This window comes from Watersipora subatra, chromosome 7, assembly GCF_963576615.1.
Source record: "Watersipora subatra chromosome 7, tzWatSuba1.1, whole genome shotgun sequence".
In the NCBI taxonomy this organism is placed as follows: Eukaryota; Metazoa; Bryozoa; class Gymnolaemata; order Cheilostomatida; family Watersiporidae; genus Watersipora; species Watersipora subatra.
Window position 1 is genome coordinate 29,881,050 of NC_088714.1, and position 9,525 is coordinate 29,890,574.

The following is a 9,525-nucleotide window of genomic DNA, read 5'->3' on the forward strand; positions in this document are numbered from 1 at the left end:
TCTCAAATTTCGTCTGCAACTTATTGTACTGTATTATTTGAAATGAAATTTGAAAAATGTCAAGCTACCACCTCATTTGCACTACTTTTATTCCTTGTATACATCTATCTCATGAGAGATAGTGAACCCTTTCAATGTCATCTGATGAGAAATGGCACAAAGTTTTGAAATTATATAAAGGTGAGTAAATGGCAGTGAGTAATTCTTTTATTTGAACATATTAGAATCTTTTATCTGCATTAATGTTTACCATATACTAATACTGCAAACAATCAGTTCCATATTTCACGCAGTTCTGCTGCCAAGTATAACATTTACATCAGAATGAGTCATTATTGTCGCCGAATAAATTGGACTTTCACAGACGGTGGTGTCAGAAGGAGTGACATCGGGTACTTTCTAACATCCCGACTTGGTAGTTCACCAGCCAACTTTACCGTAAAGTTCTGTAGAATATTGGCCAAAAAGAGAAATATCCTTGACTTAGCCAACACTTCACCTGGACAACCTCTTCTTCCAGATCCGAAACCTAAGAAGCTGCAAGCAGTAATAGCAAGGGTGATAACTGTAAGTAGTAATAGCAGGGGTGATAACTGCAAGCAATAATAGCAGTGGTGATAACTGCAAGTAGTAATAGCAGTGGTGATAACTGCAAGTAGTAATAGCAGGGGTGATAACTGCAAGTAGTAATAGCAGGGGTGATAACTGCAAGCAGTAATAGCAGTGGTGATAACTGCAAGTAGTAATAGCAGTAGTGATAACTGCAAGTAGTAATAGCAGGGGTGATAACTGCAAGCAGTAATAGCAGTGGTGATAACTGCAAGCAGTATTAGCAGGGGTGATAACTGCAAGCAGTATTAGCAGGGGTGATAACTGTAAGCAATAATAGCAAGGGGGATAAGCGCAAGTAGTAATAGCAGGGGTGATAACTGCAAGCAGTAATAGCAGGGGTGATAACTGCAAGTAGTAATAGCAGGGGTGATAACTGCAAGCAGTAATAGCAGGGGGGATGACTGCAAGCAGTAATAGCAGGGGGGATGACTGCAAGCAGTAATAGCAGGGGTGATGACTGCAAACAGTAATAGCAGGGATGATAACTGCAAGCAGTAATAGCAGGGGTGATAACTGCAAGCAGTAATAGCAGTGGTGATAACTGCAAACAGTAATAGCAGGGATGATAACACTCGACTTTCTGTCTGCTGGTGACGGGCATCTTAAGTTTAATTTTACTGCTATCAGCGGTGGTGTAATGAAAATTCTTTGTATGATCTTTAACCTTATTCTATTTATGGGAGGAGTTCATTGATGTTTGCACACTTACCAAAGGCTGTACACTTACCGTAGTCCGAACACTTACTGTAATCTATACAGTTACTGTAGTTTGTACTCTCACTCTGGTGTACACATTCACCGAGATGTGTGCAAATACACTGTAGAGTATAGACTCACTGTCATGTACGCTGTGTACCATAGGCTGGAGTTTTATTCTTAAATTCATTAAAATTCAGGATTGAAAAATCTGCTTCGTGATGGATTTGATCAAGAAACTGCCCATTCCTCAGGCGATAATCTTACCAACTAAGCTACATTATTTATTAGACCTTATGAGCCGCTATATCGGCTAGAACATGCACTGCACTAAAACTTGCTTTCTTGGCTCTTATTAGCGAGTTTAGCTATATGGATAGTTCCGCATCCAAATTAGTCATTGGCAATGTGCCAGGCTAATGGCAAGTGACTACATTACCTGTCACTGTTTATAAACTGATTTTTATACCCGGGCATTGCTGGGCATTCGGCTAGTAACATAAAATAGGGAGATGGACAAATGTAGGTAAGCACTAACTTTTGTCGCAAAGGATGGTCGCGATCCACCAATTGCCCAGTTGCATCTAGAAACCTGTCAGGTTTGACAGTAAAAGGATCCTCATAAGCCTCAGGATTGTGAGCTATATAGTAGGAATTCATCAGAACAAAAGTATTGGCTGGAACCTGTACGAACATATATCATCACACTTAGAGGTTAGCCAACACATAAGAACAGACACGGACATGTGGAAACCTCAAGTTTAACAATGTAAAATGGAAAATTTTAGCAGAAATTTCAAAAAAGCTCTAGCAGTAGAAGTAAGATTATACAATAGACATCAGTGCTGGTGCAAATGTTAAACTTCAGTTATTTCTCTAGCTCAAGTACGTCTTAGAGGTTTTACAACCATGAAACTAATATATTTGATCACTTCGGCTAAAATATAACCTGTGATATCTACCAGTAATGGCATAAGCCATATATTGAAGTAACCTTATATCCTGACACTGCGGTATCTCGTATGGTCATGTGTGGAACCAGAAATGGCAGCTGAGTCAAGTATCTGAAGTGTTCAAGAACATATGACTCCACCTGTGGCAGCTTGTCTCTGAAAGTTCAAATGGCAGTGCTTGCTGTCATTATGAATGCGGTATTAATATTCACAATGTTTTGGTAAGCTACATGCAGCTCTATGCCTATGTATCACTGTTTCTATATAACTTTGTGTTTATGTAGCTTTGGGTCTATGTTGCTCCGTGTCTATGCAGTTCTGCGTCAATGCTGCTCTGCGTCTATGCAGCTCTGCGTCTATGCAGCTCTGCGTCTACGCAGTTCTGTGTCTATGCAGCTCTGCGTCTGCCTGCTGTATATAGCTCTGCATTTATATAGCTCTGCCTTTAAGCATTTCGGTGTCCGCCTAATCATAGAGTACTAACAATTTTTTCATTTTTCAAAATACCGATCAACTGTACATATTTTGGCCACGGGGGCCACTCAAATTTTATAAAAATTATCATCATCATCTTACAAAAAAGATTTGGCAATTTTGTGAAAAACACCAAAAAACCAAAATATTCGTATTCATATTTTACTGTATCGTTTTTATAAACAGAAGAATAAATTGTATTAAGCTGATTTTCTGTCAAAAAGGAAAGACAATTCTCTTTTGTCAAGCAAAGGAAGAACTGTTCCTGGATAAAGCACATTGCCTTGGATTGACATCCAAAGACAACACTGTGACATTCAGCTAACACATAAAAGTTAAAAATGCTCTAAAGTTGACCCTTACTTGTCCTTGAGAGTGATTGTGTGAGTTAGTTCAAACTGGCTGTCAATCTCCGCTTGTAACCTTTTTTGTAATGTTGGATCATGCAGAAGGTCCAAAAAAATTTGACGTAAGCTCCGCCCACTCGTCTCCAAACCTGAGAATTAGAAGTTTAACACTGATGAAAATGCCCTGTTATAAAATAATGCATTTTATGGACATGGAGCTGTTGCATATCATTGAATGAAAGGGTTTGCTGACAGTCTATTCTGTTTACAATATCTGAATGACAGCGTTAATCTAGCACTATTAATCTGTCACCTCTGAGCCATGGTAATGAAAACAGCAATATGACAGCGACTTACTCTCACAGTGTAGGGCACGAATCTTATAACTTCAAAAAGTGGGATGAATAAAAAAATTCTTTTGGCCTTTTATCCATGTTGCTCGCAGAGGGAGCAATTACATGAGAGCTGTTAACAGAGATATTGTAATAAAAGAGGAGAAAACTCCTGATGAGATTACAGTGCTACGGTAACTGTAAGTGAATCTGTGACGTTTTTCTGTCTGTTGCTCACCAATTTTATTGTCTGTCAATGCTCGAAGAATCACTGCATTTGGACTGGAATGGGCACAAAAATTTGTTTCGGTGTGTAGTGCATTTGGCCAGATACCATTAGTGATTTGACGATGGGGATTAAATCACCCTTAATTACCAACCCTGTGTGTTCAATGCTTTTAATATTTCCGGTGTTTATCCTTTTGAACTAAAGTGATTAACTGCGGACGTTATAATTGATAAGCCACGTTGTTAACTGACATCTAGATATTGTTCTGCATGATTTTATTTTGCTGAACTATATGAATAGCTCTGCAATTATTTTTAAAGATGGCAAAAGGTATGTGTCAGTAATTTTTACTATAATAAGAGCCGTGTCTGTCTGTCCAAAGCCATGCTAAAAGCGTCAGGAAAAAAAGGGAATCAGAGACCAGATATTCAGTTTCTCCATCAAGCATGCCACCATCTGCGCCACTTAACCACTTGTTGCCTTGCAGAGTAATTATGCACATACTTATTACACCTGATGATCTCTCATGGTGCACATGACTGACTACTAGTGCAACATATCATGTGAAATGTGAAGAAACACACATGAAACAGCACGTGAAATAGCACAAGAAATAGCATGTGAAATGTTATTTATCTTCACGGCTGATATTCTTCATACTTACTGCCAAGAAGTTATTGATACTGACTACTAGTTGGAAAAACTTTTAGCTAAGGTTGTTAGTATGTATTTGTGAAAAGTTATCCCTGCCTAAGGTTCTAGTCTTTAGAGGCAGAGAGCTGTTATTACCTACCTGCATAAGGTTATTACCTAAAGCTTGTATCGTGAACCTGTTGAGACAAATTACTACCTACCAGCAGAAACAAAGTTGAGCATTAGACCCTTCATATCCTCATCATCTAGCAAAGGTTTACCATCTTTATCTAGCTCTTCTTGTTGGATTTCAATAAATTAGTCCAAACATCCTCGCTTGTTGCTGGCATCAAATGAAGCCTACAAGTTGATGTATCGATAAAGTATTGGTAAAGTATTAATAAATTGTTGATAAAGTGTTGATAAAGTGTTGATAAAGTGTTTATAAAGTGTTGATAAAGGATTGATGAAGTGTTGATGAAGTGTTGATGAAGTGTTGATGAAGTGTTGATGAAGTGTTGATGAAGTGTTGATGAAGTGTTGATGAAGAGTTGATGAAGTGTTGATGAAGTGTTGATGAAGTGTTGATGAAGTGTTGATGAAGTGTTGATGAAGTGTTGATGAAGTGTTGATGAAGTGTTGATGAAGTGTTGATGAAGAGTTGATGAAGTGTTGATGAAGTGTTGATGAAGTGTTGATGAAGTGTTGATGAAGTGTTGATGAAGTGTTGATGAAGTGTTGATGAAGTGTTGATAAAGTATTGATGAAGTGTTGATGAGGTGTTGATGAAGTGTTGATAAAGTGTTGATGAAGTGTTGATGAAGTGTTGATGAAGTGTTGATGAAGTGTTGATGAAGTGTTGATGAAGTGTTGATGAAGTGTTGATGAAGTGTTGATGAAGTGTTGATGAAGTGTTGATGAAGTGTTGATGAAGTGTTGATGAAGTGTTGATGAAGTGTTGATAAAGTGTTGATGAAGTGTTGATGAAGTGTTGATGAAGTGTTGATGAAGTGTTGATGAAGTGTTGATGAAGTGTTGATAAAGTATTGATAAAGTATTGATAAAGTATTGATAAAGTATTGATAAAGGGCTAATAACTAGCCATATACAGATGACCATTAAATTTAACAATTTATATGGAGATACATGAACACTTCCTCAAACCATGAAAACAGTTAAAAACACTCAGACGCCATTTATTATAATGCAAGACTAATTTCATTCTGTGAGAAAAAATATTTTTACTGTTAAATTTAAGAGTTTTTTTTATCAAATGTACCTTTTAAGAACAGTTTCTTGCCTATGCTCTTTTATGTAAACAAGCCAGTCAATATGCCAATTTTTTTCTGATTGGTCAAAGGAAGTAATTTATATACATTTTTGGAGCTTTTGAGTTTGTATATTTGTAAGTTTGTCTCTTATGGAAATTGAGACACTTGGAGTTAGAGAGCTGAAAATTGGCATGTAAGATCCTTGAGAGAATAGGAACTTAACAGAGAGGTTTGCTAAGGTCAATGGCAGCCTTGAAGGCCGATTACTAGAGCCAAAGTAGTGAATTAGCTTGAAAATTACTAAAATCAATGTGCTTCTATTTTAAGTTTGGATTTCAATAAATTTTCTAATCAATTTCTGCAAGCATGTTTTATTATGTGCAAAAATAGAACAACAGTTCAAAATAATGTGCAATATTTCATATATGAGCGCGAGTTACGCAAGTTTGACCTTGTAATATACAAAGGTTATAAAAGAGTTAAGTACCTGTTTTTATCATAGTTATAAACGAACCTTCAGGATACACAAGCTGTCCGTTTTCAAAAGCATTATTAATGTCAATGTCAAACCACATAAAAGGTCCAATTTACTTTCATTACAAAAAAGAAAGTTTTATTCAATGTTTATTTACTTCCATTAAAACATAAGTTTTTGAATTAAAGAAAGTCAAAAAAGATTTTATGAAAGTAAATTTGCTCCCTTAATAAATCCAGAAACATGATGCCTTTAAAGAAGAAAACCACATCTACAAAATTATATGAAACACACAGAAAGAAGTAGCAGAGAAAATTTAAATCACCAGAACATAAACTTAAGAGATTTGAAGAACATAAAGAAAGAACTATAAGACTTCAAGATTTTGACAGAAGGAAACTCTAGAACAGACAGTGGCAAAAGTTAAAGAACAAAGTTTACAAGTTTTTCCAAATAAAACTGCAGAAGAAATTGCCAACAAGTACATGTATAATACTGAAAGAATTCGAATTGCACTACAGTGTCGAGTGAAACAGTTCAAAAAAGTGCTTTATAATGCTGCTTAAGCATGTCAAAATAAATCTATGGAAGAGTTTCTTGAAAGTCTTGAACAACAAAGAATAAGAGCAACTCAACAGAGACAGAAAGAAACTGTTAATAAAACATCAAAATAATTGCAGAATAAGAAAAACAAGAAAGTCAATAATTTCTGGTCAAATGACTAAAGGATACAAACGCTTGAAGCACAAAGGAAAAAAATACACTTGAACGATATGGTGAAATTATTGCATGGCATTTGTGTTATTTATGTTGGGTGTTCAAAGGTTGGAGGTCTACAACACCTGCATGTATGGGCTTTGAAAGGTTGGAGGTCTACAACACCTGCATGTATGGGCTTTGAAAGGTTGGAGGTCTACAACACCTGCATGTATGGGCTTTGAAAGGTTGGAGGTCTACAACACCTGCATGTATGGGCTTTGAAAGGTTGGAGGTCTACAACACCTGCATGTATGGGCTTTGAAAGGTTGGAGGTCTACAACACCTGCATGTATGGGCTTTGAAATGTTAAAACCAAAAACATTGCTCACCATAAAGTTCTTTAAAAGCATCTCATCATGAGAAACGAATAATCGGTGATTATAAAACCAATTTTCTCGCTATTACAAATCTTTTTATTCAAAGTTGAAGTATAATGGTTAATGTATTAGCTTACATCTACTTCATATACATGTACATGCATATACATCTTCCTTTTTCACAAATTGTGAATATCAAAAACATACCATCTCTTCTTACATATTTACTTTGCACTGCCATTATGACAGAATGTGTAGCATTATTAAAATTAACACTCTGTTTTACAAAATGAATATGGTTAAAAGAAATTAAGACAGTTATTGAGTTTATTCCTAGGAAACACTGGGTACTCTTGCTAAGACATAATAATAATAATAATAATAAAATAAAACAACTTCTGCAGCTCATGTGTTTGTATGCTGAAAGACCTTTTGACCTTTTGACCTTTTGTGCTAAGGTTATTGAGATTTTTTGGTTGATAAGTCAGAGATTCCATTAAAAATGTCGGAATTTTTGTCGATGATTAAAGAGAATAGCCAACAGCCACCGAGTTCAGAGTTCAGAGTTCAGAGCTCACCTATTCATGTAAAAAGGCTAGTTGACTTGCTCCAAAATGATTTGGTTTGCTGAAGCCAGAAGGAATTGAACTTCAAATAATTCACGCTCTAATAAGTTGAACCAATGAAAGCTTCATATTTTCATTACATTCTGTAACTTTTGATACTTGACTATTGTTTATTTACTCTCAGATCAAAATAAAGTTTAGCTGTGTTAAAGTTAACATACATGTAGTTACATGTAACTTTATATTTAACATAAATTTAACACAAAGTTTAACAGTTTAACATAGTTTAAAAGTGTAATTAAATCTATATATAAGTAAATGCTTTATGCTTAATGGCTCAGTGAAACATTTATATTTATAAACATTCACCTTTGCTTCATCTATTCGTGTTTTTATGAAGTCATTAACGACTCCCCTCGCTACTTCCAGCTTTCTATGGGTGTCTCGAAACAAGAACTTGAAATGAAAGAGAAACGGGAGGGCATCCAGGACCGCCCCACTCGACAAGGGAACTGTTCCTTCGACTAGTCTCTCACTCATTTCATTAATCTTTTGGCAGACTTCATCGTCGTAGGAATATTTCTCACCAAACATCTGAATTAAAATTTCACTTTACAGCTGGCTAAAGGATCGTGAAAAGCAAAATGAGGTTCTCAAACAGAAAGTAGCAATGAGCAGACAACTCAAGGTTCTTTGTTAATCATGACAAACAAAAGGTTGAGGAATTCAACTAAAGTAAAAAACTGTGAACACAAATAATAAAAGTTATACCATAATTTTTTTATTTGAGTTAGTAACATCAACAAAATGATGTTTTTTTGTTACATGTTAAAGGAAAAAAGGAAAGACAGAAATCAGGAATTATTGAGTGAGTTGAACAAACGTGCTTTAAGGTTGGTAATCTATTGTAGATTAAAGTATGGTAGATGAGTTGGGATAGTGAATTGAAGGTTGTAGTAACACAAATTTCATGAGCTGAAACATACGATGGTGGATACAATATGTTGGATATAATATGTTGGTGCCACAGAGTAATAAAAGATGTTTATCATAACGAAATGATATACATGTATGTATACCATATATGATATGAAATAAAGAAGTTCAACTTCTGAGCACCTTGAAAATAATTTTAATTTTAAACTTTTGACTATGTTTAGATATTGCTTTGCTTTCTTTTCTGAAAACAACTTGTTTTCCAATACTCACCTGGTTCCACTTTTAGTAAGGTTGGTGCATTTAGGGCTAATAATCAAAGATTAACATTTTGATACCATCTCAACTCTGACCTCGCACTGTATTGATACATGGTACCGGAGAACAGTCCTTACTCACCATAGAAGCAATAACACAACACACATAGCCTGTGCTCAGCTCTGCCGCATCTATCACATGACTATCTTTTTGGTGAATGTCATCAATCATATCTTTTATTGTTTCTTGCATGACATATTCCAGATCTGCAATGCCTGGTCCATAGGCTTTCATAGCCTTAAAAAATATGCGCCGCAGCATAATTTGCTCATCATTCAGTGTCTTCAACATAAAGCATATCATGACAAGAAATTTTGATTTACACTAATCCAGACATCTGCTAATTGTAAGAGTGCAAATCGGATTTCTGTCAGTTATTTGGGAGTTGTCTTCCTAATCTTTACTATGATAAAACCCATATCTGCCTGTCTGTTTGTTTGAAGCCAGGGTTTGAAATTAGAATAAAATATTGCTTCATCTGAAATTTAAGCTCGCGACACTCGGCTTTGCAGACCACAACTCTAACTGCACTAATCCAATTAAGAACAGGCAATTGTACATATAGTAATTCTCTGTGCTTAATCGGCACACTAGACGATGTCTCATG

General features: G+C 35.7%; 1 protein-coding gene across 1 annotated transcript; it reads right to left on the reverse strand.

The window, feature by feature from the left end:
• Positions 1 to 332: 332 nt before the first annotated feature.
• LOC137400648 (cytochrome P450 2B5-like) lies at positions 333 to 9,152 on the reverse strand. Its single transcript, XM_068086980.1, has 7 exons — positions 9,000 to 9,152; positions 8,034 to 8,258; positions 4,454 to 4,493; positions 3,099 to 3,231; positions 2,303 to 2,417; positions 1,847 to 1,992; positions 333 to 537 (listed from the first exon to the last, which is right to left on the reverse strand). Exons 1-7 carry the CDS (start codon positions 9,150 to 9,152, stop codon positions 333 to 335), a joined length of 1,017 nt encoding a protein of 338 aa, XP_067943081.1.
• Positions 9,153 to 9,525: the final 373 nt, after the last annotated feature.